The sequence below is a fragment of the Argiope bruennichi genome, chromosome 8, assembly GCF_947563725.1.
Source record: "Argiope bruennichi chromosome 8, qqArgBrue1.1, whole genome shotgun sequence".
Classification (NCBI taxonomy): Eukaryota; Metazoa; Arthropoda; class Arachnida; order Araneae; family Araneidae; genus Argiope; species Argiope bruennichi.
In genome coordinates this window covers 92,193,727-92,211,230 of record NC_079158.1, presented here as the reverse complement: position 1 = coordinate 92,211,230, position 17,504 = coordinate 92,193,727, and the positions used below count along the sequence as shown (strand labels likewise).

The following is a 17,504-nucleotide window of genomic DNA, read 5'->3' as shown; positions in this document are numbered from 1 at the left end:
TATACGAAATATTTTTATTACTTATGTACATATATTTAGAACACAATGATATAAACAATTATATAGAAAATTCAACATCATTGCAGTCTACATATTAAAATTTAATTTTTCTTGAAAAATAATCACCAATTAGATAATAATTATTTAATATCAGTTTTATTTAATGACTTGCTCAAATAATAGATAATGGTTTTGTATGAAAAATGAAAACATAGTTTTTAAATTTTAATTAAAAAATATCAAGTACATTTTCTCTGATTTTGATTAATTGTCTATAAGAACATTCTTCAGAGAAATCAAAATAATATATCACACAAAAAGGATAATTATGAAACACTAATTTATAAAAGTAGAATTTTTTTCTTTAATAAACCAAAAAGATCAGCGTTTGGTTAAACGAATGTGTACAAATTAATTTCTATTTAAAGGTAATAGAGAAATTTGTCGAAAAAAGAATTTAGAAAAAATAAAATCTTGAATAGTACTTTTAATGAAGTTTTTCGTTTTTGAAAATTTTACTGTTATCTAAACAACATGCAAAAATAATTTCAAAACATACCTAATTATTTGAAAGTGTGTTAAATAGTTTTGTTGAAAAGTTTACAGCAAAAGTTAAAAAAAAAGATTATCAGCAACTATCAGATTTCTAAAAGTGGTATAAAAACTTTCTTTAACACTCCTGATTTTCCAAATAATATGCGGGAAAAAATTATCAAATTTAAAAGTACGCTGCAGAAAATAAATAAAGATAGAAAAATAAAGAGATAGAGAGAAAATGCTTTTCTGAACTAATCCTTAAACCTTTCATTATCTTTCTACATTGAACAAAATAGGGAAAAAATATCTTTCGGACCAGCAATAATTTATTGTCGCGAGTCATTTTTAATTAACGATCTGGAGGCGAATTTTCGCACCAACTTGATTATCTCTACTTTCCTAATGAGACCATAATATCCAAAATACGAGGCTAGAATCGCCAAACTAAATTGCTTCTTGATAGCATCACGGCTTGAATAATGAATATATTTTAACCAAGTCTTCTATTCGTGATTTCGCATACAATTTCTGTTAGTGTCGAATATTATGTATGCAGATATCGCTCGAAATTAGTTAGACAAGCAGATAACGATGTTATTGGCTCTACCTTGTTTTCCTACCCTCGAAGAAAGTTTAGAGGAATTGTTAAAGGCCCTCGAGGTAATAATGTGTTTATAAAGATACAACAAAAAGATAACCTTGTTTGAAAAATGACTTAAAAAACTGACAGGACAAAAAGTATAACATTTTTGAATAGCTCGGCATCTTTTACGGTGATTTACTTTTAATTGTGATTCCGGAAGGAGAAAATTTAAAAATTTAAAAAATTAATACCATTAAACACGTAATTTTCAGTAATATTAAAATTACATAACTCAAGCCAGTTATTTTTAGGAATGATATTTTCATTTAAATATTCGTCATATATATTTATTTTAATTAATTTTAATTTTAATGCTGTTTTTGTTTTTATTGTTATTGTTTTTATTGTATTTTTACTTTGTTGTGGTTCTTTTTTTCTAATTTGTTATTTTGTATTTCCTTTCTGTTGAAATGGTATATCTCTTGAGCATAATTTCAGGGGATTTTCGGGTCACGAGGAATCATTATTAGACAAAGTCTGTATGTCCTCACAGAAAAAATCCCTTTATTTGAATCCCTGCCTGAGGGTAACCCTTGAAAAAGTCTTCAGGCCGGATTCTTTTTTTAATATTTTTTTAATAATTTTTTTGGTTTAATTTTTATTTGATTTTTTTTCCTATTAACTTGATTCTAATACTTTTGTATCAATTCATCTGTGTTTTAGAAGTAGCTGCAATTGCGCTCTCTAAATACTATGAAGTTCCTTTTTGGTTTTAGTTTAAATAGGTAATAAATTTTAGTTGCGATTGCGAAACTGTTTTGTTTCGTTTTCATTTTAGTTTCGTTTTCAAACTTTTCTTACTTTAGATTGGTTATATATATATATATATATATATATATATATATATATATATATATTTGGCCATCTTTACTTATCATGGTGTTTTCCGTTCTTTAGTTTAGATAAGGTACGTTTCACATAATTGTGTAACTATTTTTAATTATCAAAAAAAATATAGCTTATTTTCTATTTGAAATATAATCGTAGTTATTTTATTGTAAATTAATAGCATTGGAAATATAATTTACAAAGCAGTAAATTGTAATTCATTGTATTTAAGAGATCAACTGGGTAGTTCTGAAGCACCAAAAATGCTTCAAATATTGCCCTCGAAGGGCAAATCTGAGTATGCCACTTTGTAGTGCGCCTTGTGTCATGCTAAATTTGCTTAACTGAGAAAAAGTTTTTTTTTTTTTTTTTTTTTTTTTCAATTGCTAAAGAGTTTATTTTTGCGCTTCACTGAAACAATCGAATCTCCTCATTCTTATCCTCCATTTTTCATTAATCATGATATTTTTCTTTTTTCTATGCTTTATAAAAATAGCCTGTTCTGTCTCCATTTAGCCACGCAATTAGACATGCAATTCATACATGTTTCACAGACTCAAACGCATATTTACTTAGCATAAGAAGAATTTACGTATAATCGAGACAACACATACCTTATTTTTTTTTTAATTATCTTTAAAAAATGTATTTCTGTTTCATAAAAGAAACAAATCTCTGCACTAGCAAGTTCTGCTGATAATTAAAGTTAATATTTAATTTGTAGAATTATGCAATTGATTCGATTCAAAAATGTAGAAAAAAACTTTTTCGGCTCGTTTAGTCACATTGGAGTAGAAAAAAATTGGTAATGATAATATGATCAACTAATAATTCAAGCCATATAATTAGGAACGGTAATGTATTTATATTTAGCTCTAGAAGTGTTCAATATAAGAACCCGATATTTCAAAAATAAAACTTTTTAAATATAGTGAGTAAATTTGTCAAGAAAACTATTCCAATAATTCTACATTATTTTAAATAAACATTAAAATTTAAATAACTTCACAAAGTAAGGAAGTAACGCATTTAACTGTTAGATAAGGAAGAAAAAAATCAGCTTAATTTGAGATTTTGCTGGACAAAAAAACCGGAGAAGCATTTTGGCGAACTAATCAACAAATCTTCGCACCTTCTTGCTCTGGGCAGAAATAAAGAAGATAAAAAAAAATCCCCAAATCTCTTCTTAATTTGTTGTCGCGAGTCTCTTTTAATTCATGCGTTACCCTAACGATCGGGAGGAGACTTTTCACACCAACTTGATTATCTCTACATTCATAATGAGACCATAATACCCAAAACACGAGGCCTTAATCTGTCTAGTAAATTACTTCTTGATAGCCTTGCTTCTTGAATAATGAATAAACTTTGTTTAATCTTTCTTTCGTGATTCCGCATACAATTTCAGTTATTGACGGATATTAGGAATATAGATATTGCCCGAAAATATTTAATTGGATAATTTCGAAGTAATAGACTGTGACTGGGTACTTGATTCACAAAACAGGTTTAGAAGAATTGAAATAGACTCAAGGTCTTTTATGCATTATTTAAAATACCATAAGCAAATTATAATTTTTATTACTAAATGGATTTACTGTCGAAAAATCAATAAATTTCTTTACCGTTTATTTTTTCAAAATAACTTTTTTTTTTTTTTTTATAAAACCTTAATTCTTTTTCAAATTCTTTATCGTTTATTTTTTCTAAATAAAGTTTTTATAAAATCAATGTGTTATCAAACTCAATATATTTTTTTAAAATTTATTAACATATTCATTAATTTCTCACTATAACTACACTTGCAAGTGCAAATTTTATATTCAGTGCTATTAATTGGTCAATATTAATGTTAAATGGTAAAAGTGATTTATCGAATTATCACAATGATCAGTTAATATTAATACTGATTGCAGTTATTATTAATTTGCCTCCTCAGTCGATCAGCTGACTCAATTATAAATAAATAATCACTCAGAATTTTAAGTTAACATCAATTATAAATAAAATTTAATTAGTTCTAAAGTTGTTTTTTTTTTTTTTGCAAAAGTCAATACTATTATAATTATTTTAATAACTGCAAACAGAGTTATTTTTATTTGAAATTTCTTAACATAATGAAATGTTTATTTAGACCCAGACAGAGCATAAAATTGAAAATTCAAATAAATGATTATGGTAAACAAAATAAAATATATGAAAAGGGAACTTTTGGAGATTTTTCTTAATCAAACAATTTGGTCCCAAAATTAAAAATAAACTGTTTTCTTGTACTAAAAATAAAAGAAAAATTGTCTTCAGAGTGCATCAGTTCACACTTCAATGTTAGACAGTGGTAGAATTAAATCTCCCAATGGCAGAATGGTTATTCATTAAAGTTATAAAATAATACTTTTCAAAATTCCATTTAAGTTTCTTGTTACATTATTGATAAAATTTGATACACAGTTTGTTTTTAAATAAATCACGTTTAAAAATTTTTTAAATTGAGTAATTTTTTTTTTAAATGCATTACTCTTTATAGCGCAAACTATTGTTGAGAGCCAAACACTTCAAAAGGTAGATATATTTAGGAAATATGTTCTAATTATTTAAACACCATTTTAGTTTAATGTTCCATCATCTGTTCTATTTAATATGTTGTATCAAACTGAATAAGTTTGATACAATTCAGCTTACAGTTTGATATAAAATCTTTCATAAAACCACATATTATGAACTGCTAAATTCATAAAAAATCAATTATAAATAAAACCCTTTTATTAGAAGGTAATGAACCGCAAAATGTTTACTTACAAAACTTCCTCTCGTCTTTAAATCGTTTGTTTATTTTTCTCCTTTTAGTTTCACTAGTGAATATATAAGACTTTCTCCTCAAACGACTTTAATTACAGATTAAACTACTTTTTAAAAATTAGATTAAATAATTTAATAAACCTAAAAGAGATAAGTAATTGTTCTTTAAAATATTTCAAAAATATGTATTTTGCGATATCTTTTCAGGAAATAGTTGCAAAAAATTCGAATATGTTGAAATTCAACTTAATTTTTAAATAATTCAATGTTTCCTTAAAATTTAAAAGGGCTTCAAGGGAAGAACTTATGTGCCCATATTATATCTTAGCCAAATTTAGATATTCTAGGTTCTATAGACTATTCTGTAGATCTTCAACAGATATAATTACATTGCTTTTCAAGGTATTAAATATAATAGCTTATTAATATATTGATCGAATCATATGTATTCATGCTCGCTGTATATTAAAAAATGAGCTATTCTATTCATCTTTTACCTAGATGCAGAGTGTTATTATGGTGTTTTTTATTATTATTCTCAAATCCATATTTTTAAGAGTATGCATAAAATTGATGCATAATAGAGAAGTTCTATGTCTGAAATTTTTCGTCTTAAAATTATCCAATAATATAATAAGTTTCTGTGTTCTTTCATTTGTGCATAGCAATATGTCATTCGTATAGGTTTTCTTTGTAATTAAAATGTGAAAAATCTAAAGAGAAAAAAAAATATGAATAGAATATAAATAAAACGATTTATAACACAAATATTTAACCCGGGAATGAAAAAAATCAAGATGTGGGATTGTTATTTTTTTTAAATTTTCTTTCGAAATATAAATGAAAGTTTATTAAAATGTTTATTACGTCACTTTCGAAAACTTTTATTAGTTTATATTCCATATACTTGTAATAGTAGGTTTCATTCTTAGAAATATTAACAAAGGATAAGAATAAATACACAAATGTGTTATCATACTTCCAGTAAACTTTATTTTCTTCACGAATATCGTTTTAAACATTATGTTTTGTGATCATATTGCAGAATAAATTATATTGCAAACTGAATTAGATTCGAATTTCTGGAAAGTAATATTTTTATTTTCAAAACATGTACAGAAATATATTATTACTTTTTCATATAAAGAAGACAACAATGTTAAAGAATATTAAATGATCGGCTTGTTTTTTATTATTCTTTCAAAATGCTTAGGTTTTGTTTGTAATACTAGATTAATCGTTATATATTTTTAATAATTTTTAAATGAATCATAAAAATAAATATGAGACAATGGATATCATACAAGACACAATACGTAACTATTCAGTGATAAAGCATATAAGCTGATTAATTTAGATTTTATAAAGTAGTCAATGTTTATTTGATTGCCAAAAAAGAAGGTAAAAATCATAAATAAGGATAAATAAAAAATATTTTCTAAATAATCTAATCTTTTCAGTTTTTGATGAAATTTAAGTAGAATTTAATCAAGAATTACGCATTTTCAATATCAATTGATATTTTTTCAATTGTTTCTTATTATGTTTATAGCTTCTTATAATTAATTTTAATTATTAAAATTAAATAGATTCAGCAAATAAATTCCGTGTATTAAGACATCCTAAAAAGTACAATCAATTATTTAACACATTTTAATTTTTTAATTACTAAGAGACACAAGTTGCTAAGGTCTATTATTTAATTGTTTATTAGTTTAATATTTCATTTATTTTTATCTGCCCTAAACATTGCGATGTAATTTGGTTCTTAAAGAGAACATTTTAAAGCCATCTTGATAGAAGTAAAATAATTACTAAGTACCATTTTTAGCTGTCTGACACAAATGATATGGATATTCTGCAGAAGCTATAAAACATTTAAATATTGATTAATATTAAAATGCATTGTTCTATGTCGGTAATTAACACCTTTTGGTCATAAAAGACTGAATAATCCATTTGAATAATAATTTATTTCTTTTATATTGAATTTTTCAATATTCTATAATAATTCTCAGATGTGAAATGGGTCTATAAAACAGAAACACGCAATTCATAACGTACACAGATGACGTTAAAGATATTTTGTATGCTCAAGTTTTGAATCAAGGCAAATAATTAATTGCATAAAATTTCAGGTGTATTATTAATAGATGATTGATATGAGGTAATTATATTCACAGATTTAAAAGCAGAGAGAATAGATCTGGAGTTGACAAATCTTTTCAGAACATTTGCCAGGATAAATCTGAATTAAATTCCGATATCCGGTAGCAGTTGCAGTCACAATTAGCAAAGACTTTTTCTTATTTTCCAAAATGAGATAGATTAACCTAAAGATATAAAGATGACGTGATTCAATACGTAGAAACAGCAAAACTACCATCTTTGGTCAAACATTTTGCCATATAATCTTAAACACATTTGCGGAAGCAATCAACATATATATATATATATATTTTATTTGTAAGAATCCACTGAACGAATATATTACATGGGATATTGATTTTTTAATTGTATTTTAAAACATCATTCAAAATACAGAAAACATATATTATATAGAAAATATTTTAAGGAAGTTTTCTAGATAAATATTTTAAAATATATTATTCGGTGTCCCTCTTCAGAAAAAAATTGTATAAAAATGTATAAAATTATTTGCAATTTGAGGAAAAATAATTAAAAATACTCTGATATTAAAATATGTACATAATTATATGTTTAATATTTACCATGCTTATGCAAATTAATTCTTATTAGTATGAAAATTTGAAAAATGTATTTATTATTTTAATTAACGTATTATGTTTATCCATGCTGTATATTATAATGGATATTGATGATATTATGATGTTATTATGTTATGTTATGATAATCTATGTAAATCTATTATATTATGATAATCTATGTAAATCTATTATGTTATGATAATCTATGTAAATTCTTACTAATTTAACAAGCCTTATCAATGTAAGATTGATTTTATAGGATATTCGTTAGTTGAGCAATAAACGACTCATTTTTTTTTCATATTTAAAACAAATAGCCGTATTTCCAAATTCAGAATAAAATTTATTTTGGATATCCGTAGATATTTGAAACACTACAAATATATTAATCTTTAATTAACTTTATGCAGATAGCAAGAATGCTAAATAAATTGGACATAGTATTTTTTAACATATTTTCAATTCTCATTTAATCATAGCAGATATTTTAATCTGTAAATGAAATTCATCTATGAATTCTACTATATGATTTTATATATTCAATTATTTCAGATTCAAATGTTCGCACGAAATGATAAAATTGCAAAATAAAATTTAAAATCAACAATAGATGTGCTACATCTATTGTTATAACCTAGATGACAAGAGGCCTTTGCGTGAAAGTTCATTGGTATTTTATTTCCATTTTTCGGAAGGGAAAAGAAATGTCTACTTCGATTATTCATTTTAATGATTAACAGGAGTAATTTTGAAATCTGCAAACAGTGTATCTTAGATCAGAAAAAAGTTGGTGTGGGAAATACAAGGACAGAATAAAGAAGAAGAATAAACTGAAATCAATTTATCATTGCATCATGTCATCATTGCAAGTGTGTGCAAATAGAGACTTTCAATTAATGCATTGATTCCTGCAGACAATGTTCTCATTTTAAAAGCGGTATTTTTAAATTTCGAAATGTTTGAAATTGCATCAAAAAGCTATTACTCGGCAGCTTTCTTTTCAAAAGAATTTTATATAGGCTTCATTCAATGACTGCTTCAGGTTTTAATGATTCAGTCAATATTTCTGTGAACAGTTCATGGAATCTGATTGACTGATAATCTTCTTTCTTTCACACTGCAGCGGTAACATGAACACACCTAAGTACACATAATTTTTACCGTAGCATAATGAAGCATTCCATGAATATAAAGTATCCATGGGATAGACAGATATCAACATTTCTTTGAAAATGATGTCTGTGACAGCATCCAATAGATTTACATCTCCATTATTAGCTACATCAGTCCGTTACAATGCAAATTATTTTTTACTGTAATAAACGCATTCGTGACCTACAATTGTTTCATGTGATGTCATCGAGTTTCAGCCTTTCCAATGATTCTGCTAACAAAACATTTTTCAAAGTCACCAGGAGCATCGAGTCGCGAAAAATATTTCTCTAGGTACTATGTAAAGTCTATAAAATATGTAAATTTGAAGTATGCGAAATTTTTTAATGAACTAAGAGGCAATGACCTTTAGCATTTTAATGGCAAGTTGATTCAAATATTTATACCTATTGTTACAACTAAAATGCTGTGATCCATTCTAAATAATTAGTAACCGGAAAAACACTTCTCTATTACCTGACTGACGAAAGTGCATTAATTAGCTGGATGAAATTTGGTATGTAAACATCAAATTTGAAGATTTTTCATCAATTTTTGAACGAATTATATCAGCGGGAAAGATTTTTATCTGTTCGTTTGCATACATTCGCAATAGCTTTAACAGAATGTATACAATATTCATTTTTTAACAGAACATTTTTTAACTTTCATTTTTTAACAGAATGTATGCAATATTCATTTTTTAACAGAACATTTTTTAACTTTCATTTTTTAACATAATGTATACAATATTCTGAAATTAATACTTTTACAAAATTAATAAGAGAGAAAAACTATCAATTTTCCAAATTCTCTATCAAATGACGAAAAAATGGAGCTATGCGAAAAAAGATATCACTGATAAAATGTTAAAAAAAGAAAAACGTGAAATTCGTTTGATTACATAATGTATTACGAAATGCAAATTGATCATATTTAGTTTTTTGCTTAATAGATTTATTCGTTTTATTCTCTAACGATATCTAAGATTGATTGAACCGTGCCTAATATTTTACACGAAGATTTCTCCACAACGTTGTTAATCAAACCTTTACTGTTAATTAGCAAACGATTTTAGCGAATGTAATAATTGCTTTGAAAGGAAGTGCGTCCACCCATATATTTTAATGAAATCAGCCTTAATTAACTTTGCTTATATCAAAGCAATTGTCTCAAATGATAAAATGCTTTAGAAATGATTCACATTTAGACAATTGAGTTTGTCTTGAGTCTGAACATTAAGTGATGGAAATGGTAGAGAATCGCGTTAATTTTAGAGATTAATGCTCGCATGAATTGAAGTCAATGAAGTATTATTCGGTGTGAATCGCCGATAGTATATCTGAAAGATTCGGAACATATAATGTTGAAAATTCTTTGAGATACGAACTAAATAAAACTTAAATGGATTTATTGCTGTTTTAAGACCAGAATTCAAGCATATTTTAAAGAATATTTTATTTATTTTTTGATATTTAAATTAGATAGGCATTACAAAATCAATCATTGTTTACTTGTCTTTTCTAAAAAAGTTATATTTTTTAATATATAAAGTAAGATATGAATGACTAAAAACTGTAGTTATGTAGAAAATTTTATCATCCTTAAAAATGCGATCACTATTCATTTATAAAACATATCTAGCTCCTAAATATGTACCTTTTTTATGATATATAACATTTCATCGATAACTCTTATGAATGGAACATATTAGAAAAATTGGAGCACAACTGGTGAATAAAAAAAATCTCTGATTTAACAATCATTTAAAGATTATATAAAAAAAACATTTTTTTGTATATTATTTATCATCGTCAAATACATTGAGTTGGATTAAATATACTTTTCAAAGCATTTCGCAATTTTATTTTTCGAATACATTTAAATATTTTAAAATTAAGAATTATTTTTAACACATTTTCTCTAAACGTTTTGCTGCATTTTACAAAATATATTAATATTTATTTGACCAAACGTTGCTGATATTTTTCTCTTAAAATGGATTAATACAGATTTGAGGTCATTTCATTAAAAAAAAATTAAAGTTTATGTTTAAAATAAAGGAATGACATGGAATAAATTAAAAAAAAAAAAACCTATTTATTTACGATATTATGCTCAAACAAAAAGAAAAAATGACTCACACATCGCAAACGATACTTTTTTTTTCATTCTGCTTTATATTCCAATTATAACAGAATTTCTCTATATATTTGAATTTATTATATTTCTAAATAATAGTAAAAAGTTTTCAAAAATAATTTCAAACTCTTCCAGCAGTTATTTTATTATTTTTTAGAATATAATTCAAATTTTCCTGCCTAGAAGGTTTACCTTTTGAAAATTAATTTTATATATTTCATCTGTTATTTAGTATGAGTGACATATGCACTTTATTGGATGAAGTGATAATAAATCTTTTCAGATTGCCAGCCTATATTGTCATTATCTTATATTATATACGTTAAACAGCTCACATTTTTTAAAAAAATAATCTTTTACATGGAAATATTATCTTAGAATTTAGCATACTTGCATCATTATTAAAAAATAAAAATATTGATCTAAAACACAAGACACATTTTGAAAACACATAGATCTTCAGTAATATAAATATATGTTTCAAGTAATATAAAAATATATTTAATGATATTGAATCGAATGAAAATATGAAACATTTCTAAAATTTAATGAAAATTTGATATTTTGTAAAGTTTTTTTCATGCAAGGAAAGAATATTTCAAAAATGGCAAATCGACAAAATCCAGCCGTGATTTGTGATTTGAATACAAATAAATTTTTGAAATTTTCTATTTTTGAAGTTTTTGCTCTTGTAAAGGTTCACAGATTAATAATATAACATATGTATTATATATTTTGAAGAATTATGTGTATTGTATAAGGGCTTTACAAATATGACTATAGAGTAGACTACTACAATACGACTATGATCATATTTTTCATTTAATACAATAAATAAAAGAATTTAGAAACATTCCTTATTAATATCTTAAGATATAGAGTTTTTTTTTCAAATATTTTTTTTCTATATTTTATAAAGAATTACAATTATATATAGCGTAATTTTACAATGAAGTTCTCAAATCATAACCATGTGTCCGATTGTGGTTCAGAATTTAAAAATCTCACTGAAAAGTATCTTCATGCTACTTCACAAAAACGTTTTCGAAATTTGGCAAAGTAAGCGATTTCTATTTTTGATTGTGACATGATAAATATTAACGATATAAGAAACCATAGAGACATAGATAATGTATGAATAAAAAAACAGTAATGACCATGTAGAGAGGAAATTTTATTAGCAACTTTTGCAGCATGACATGGGAAAAAGACATTCTAAATAGAATATTAATTTTCATTGCATTTCAATTTGCCTGCGAAATTTAGTTTCTTGATACCTTAAATAAAACATTAAATAATATTGAATAGTATTGTTCATTTGGGAACCAAATCAATAAAGGCAAAAGTTCATCCATGAGCTGGTTTATGTTTGATATATAATCATTAAATATTTTCTTTTCCCATAACGCCGTATGCATGATAAATAAAAATTAGTGCCAACATTATTCATTTCTTAAGATAGTATTTTTTAATTCGGTTCCACATTTTATTTTGATTTCCCCAGATTTTCCGTATGTTTTATATAAAAATAGAAAGATATAATTTGGTATCTTTAGAAAGCAGGTTATGAAAGTTTAAATAACACAAAATGTAATTTTTTTCGCGGGATAGATTTTTTAAAAATAAATATGCTTTATTTTAATACAGTTAATAAAATTATTTTCTTTTATTAAGCTGCCCATATTGATTTCCGTCAGAATTTGGTTGAACACATTTTATGTTTGTAAACAGGGAGTATAATAACAGGATTTTTATTATATTGATATATTAGATTTCTGAAATTTTGTATGCTTATACATATTCTAGATGAAAATAAAATATTAAATATCATTAAATCTTTAGTATTCCGATTTTTATTAATTTTAATCAATGTTTAATTATATATGATTGATGCATTTCGTTATGCATTTCAATGATATTTTTTCCATGACTTTTAAATATCAAGTTACCAATTAAATTATTTAAAAAAATTGAAAAAATAAACAGATTTACAAAAACAATTACACTCTTCACAATTAATAATACACGGCTGTTATGAGAATGTATATATATGTGCTGTTATGAGAATGTATATATATATATATATATATATATATATATATATATATATATATATATATATATATATATATATATATATATATATATATATATATATATATATATATATATATATATATATATATATATATATATATATTGGTTTTTAAAAATAATTTTTAAAATATGCAAAAATCCTTTTCACATATCCAGTTCTTTGAACGAAGGTAGTAAAATGTCTTATTATCTTCAAAAATTAAAAAAAATTTTAAAAAAAATCGAGAAATAAACGCTTGAAATTTGCAGTACCCTTTATAAATATGAACATAAAGAAAATATATATTTTCACCATTTATAAATTAAGATTATCTTCTTGGCTTTCTAATTCACCAAAAAGCAAAGAAATAGGGATTTCCAATATTTGTAAAGAAAAGGAATGTCGTTAGTATAAAATATGGAAAGAAGATAATCAAAGGACCCGAAATTTTTAGTCTCATTATAATGTCCTGCATGACTTGGCTAGGACAACTTCAGTATGCATTTTCTATACTAATTTATTTCGTCATATAATCATTAATGTTAAAAGTAGTGGCGCGTACATTCTAATAAGTTTCAAAATTCAAGTAAATAAATCTGATGGAAGTAAATAATTAAAACTGTATTTGTAAGGGATCATTATTATTATGTAAATAACTATTATATATATATGTCAGTGATATTGTTCGTCACTCGCACAGGAATAAAAAACAACAAGACAACTAGTGAGAACTAGGTATCAAGCATGAAGTTTTTGGTAAGAAAATATTTCAATAAATATTTTGAATGTTGAAAGAATATAGATATAAAAATAAAATATAATTTTTTAATGCTTTTTAATCTCTTAACGTTCTAAAACGAGAAATTATAATTCTCCCCTCCCCCGTTTTTTTTATACTTTAATTATGTACATGTGCTTCTGGACGTACGATAATTTTTTGTCCTAGCTTAAGCATTTATACTTACAATTTTCTTTTCAATTTAATAATATATTATTTAATTTCTTTTTCAGTGCAATTATGCAATTTTGTAGCACTTCTTTTCTCCTATAAAAAGAACTTAAGGAAGAAATTATAATAATCATAAAAAAAAAGAATAGAAATTAAAATTTTGAGGAATATCCAGTTTCTGATTTATTTAATTCGGAAAAACATACTTTAGAAACAATTAAAAAATGATGTAAATTAGACAAATAAATATGATATGTATTTTTTAAGCCACAATTTTTGTGAACTTTACAAATAATTACCAAGTTAAAGGAGATATTTTTCAGAGTATTTTTCTTAATCTTCTAATTTATTTCCCAATTTTATATTGGAGCTTCTATTGAATGAATTGGGGTTCATATTACTTATATATTACATAAGTCGAATCGCTAAAATCTATATCAATGACTCTTCATCATATATTTCATAAATTATTACAAATACACAATTTCCATTAAGCCAATGAAAGCTTTCAGTACATTTCATCTTACGTTCTACCTGCCCTAAAATGAAATTTATTTCATTGGATTGTTAAAAATTAATATACAATGAAGTATATATAGAAAATATTAAAAGCGATTATTCAATGATGTGATCGGGTATGGAAAAACAATGCATTTTGACTGTTCTATTTGGTTGTCTTCATACTTTACAGCTAGAAAAGTGATTCTAAAACAAAAGTTACTGAAAGAAACTTATTTGGCACATTGTTGTAGTTTCGCATTGGATAAAATTTCATGACTACATTTTTTTTTCTTCTAATTTTTAAAATAACGAAAAAAAGAGCATTACTGTAAATTCATTTATAACAGCTTATATATATATTTTTTTTTAATTCTTTCAAAGGTATTGGTGTTTTTTATAATAATAATTTTTTTCATTTCAGATATGTAGCATCTTTATTTTAGTCATCGTTTCAAGATCTGATCGCTTTGCTGAAGCGCACTTTATCCCAGGTGCGGCTGGTGCAACGGGAGCAGCTGGAGCTGCCGGTGTTGGAGGTGAAGCTACTGGTGCAGCTGGAGATGCCAGTGTTGGAGGTGAAGCTGCTGGTGCAGCTGGAACTGCCGGTGTTGGAGGTGAAGCTACTGGTGCAGCTGGAGATGCCGGTGTTGGAGGTGGAGTTCCTGGTGCAGATGGAGCTACCGGTGTTGGAGATGGAGCTGGTGGTGTAGTAGCAGCACCGGAAGGTGATGGAGGGGTTGGAATGCCACCACCATCTTGGGGGCCATTTTGGCCCCCTCCATTCTGGGGATGGCATGGTCATCATTTTTGGCATCATTATCATCATCATCATCGTGACTATGGGTATCATCACTAAGGTATTTAATGACTCTTTAAAATTCTCATGGGGAAAATGTTTTTTAATATTTATAATATCTATAATTTGATTGTTAATACAATGCAATAATATCGATACACATAAATTATAATTGTAAGATGAATCCTCTCTCATTAAATATTAAAAGATTTTATTTGCAGCTTAGGAAAAAAGAATGTTTTCACAAACGCGTTTAGATTATAGGTTACAGGTATCTTCATATTTATTTAATTGTCAAAAATTGATGAATTCCTTTTGACATTTAAAGTAATCGATTTGATATTAAATTATTGATTTAAATTCAAGATTTAGCTGAATTAATAGTCTCTTTATGTCTCTTAATAAATAATCACTTAAATCTTTTTTCGAAGGAAATTTATTTTATTCATTTTATCATATCAGTAATATCATACAAATACTTGTTAGTGAGATTTTTGAGCATATATATAAAACAATGAGATGTATTACAAAAATATAGTTGTAAAGAATTGAAAATAGCTTGCCAAAGGAGAATTTTGGAATTTATTTTTTCTTTTTCTTTGAATTTTAATTGGAACGGAAAAAATAACTTATAACAGTTAGAATTCTCAAAACTAATCTCATTGAACTCTCTTAAATTTTATTTTCATAATTTTAAAGAGAATTTTATATCATTTACAATTTCTTTTGAACACTACCTTTTTAAACGCAAATGTTTCTATTTTTCGGCGATGGAACTCTCTTATATTTTTGCAAAAATTTCTATAATACGCATCATTTGTGGAACCATATTATAATCAGTTTTATTGTTTTCAAATATTTTAATTCCTTATTTTCCTCCATTTTTAAAATTTTTGGAAAGAGAATTATGGCTATTCGCTGTGTAGTTTGCATGAAAAATAACGTGAAATAACACTACCGCGAATTTAAGAGATAAATGAACTGGACGACTCAGATTTTTTTTAATGCACCAGGACTTGAATTCGCCAGGATTGCTCACACACACACACACACACACACACACACAAACATAACAATAATAATTCAATTTAAAAAGACACAATCTTAATATGTCACAACTTAATGTTTAAAAATATTTTTTAATGTAATCTTGAGAATTAAGTTTTCATAGGAGTTTTAAATGAAAATAAATTCAATTAAAATTTCCAGAGAATATATTGGTTACCAAAGGCATCTTTTCTAAAATAAAATTACCTGTTGATTGTTTGTTTTTCTGGTGTTTTATGGCCTAAAAGCCATATTTGGCCATACTGTGCCAAGAAAAATGTTAGGTTAAAAAACATAGTTAAAGTAAGAAGGCGCCAAACTCGAGATAATTTCAAAACAAAGTAGGAAACAATACAGAAAGCATATGTAAAACTTAAGAGCAGATAGTATAAACTTTAAAAGGAATGAATACAGACAAACACTAATAGAAAATAATACAAAAGTTAATTGACAAAGTAAAATTTGAAATCAAAGGTAAAATGTACTAAATCCGATTAAAAAAGCAACTAGATCTTAAAAAGTTTAAAATGTTCGTGCATTTGCCTACAATAAAATTACTGATTTGTGTTGATGTTTGTTCCAGTTAAAAAGTTTGTGGGAGACATTTTTCTAAGTCATATATTCTTTTTCTTTCTTCTCTTTACAATGAATTTAATTCCATAATGTTCTTTATTGCGAACATTTACTGGATGTGATGGGCATACATTGCTACTGATTTTTTTTAATTGTTTTTTTGCAACACATTGGACTCAGTTCGCTTTCAGATATTTTCTTACATTACTCCTGTCTTAGAAGGGAATACAATTGCAAGGCAATGTGTGTTAGTACCTGAAGTGTTCTTGCAAATATATGCCCTTCATTTGCTAATAACTAAGCTTCACTGTATAATGATCATTAATAGTAACCAACTGTTCCTTCGGTTATCATTCCATTAATTCCTGATCTAACTTTTTTCAGACTTACTGTAGTTATATTCAAGGCAACTTTAAAAAAAAATATTTATCGTTCAGAGTAAGAGCAATTTATATCTCAGTATTAAAAATGAGAAATTAGGAATTCTAAATATAAAGCATATTTTAAAATTTTTCAGAAATAGCAAAAGATTGAAATATGTTTATTTATTTTGTAAAGATAAAGGGAGTAAAATTTCTTGTAATTAATAATTATAAGGCTGTTTTTCAAGAGTTTAGTTTCAAATGTTCTTATTTCTTCTGTTGCAGGTAATATGATAAGATTCCAGAAGATTGAAGACTAGACTTTTGAACAGACTATGACTTATATATAAGACAGGAGAAACTGGTCAATAA

General features: G+C 25.6%; 1 protein-coding gene across 1 annotated transcript; it reads left to right on the top strand.

The window, feature by feature from the left end:
• Nucleotides 1-1,128: 1,128 nt before the first annotated feature.
• LOC129980693 (PE-PGRS family protein PE_PGRS33-like) lies at nucleotides 1,129-17,504 on the top strand. Its single transcript, XM_056091075.1, has 3 exons — nucleotides 1,129-1,197; nucleotides 14,776-15,211; nucleotides 17,418-17,504. Exons 1-2 carry the CDS (start codon nucleotides 1,129-1,131, stop codon nucleotides 15,208-15,210), a joined length of 504 nt encoding a protein of 167 aa, XP_055947050.1. The 3' UTR covers nucleotide 15,211; nucleotides 17,418-17,504.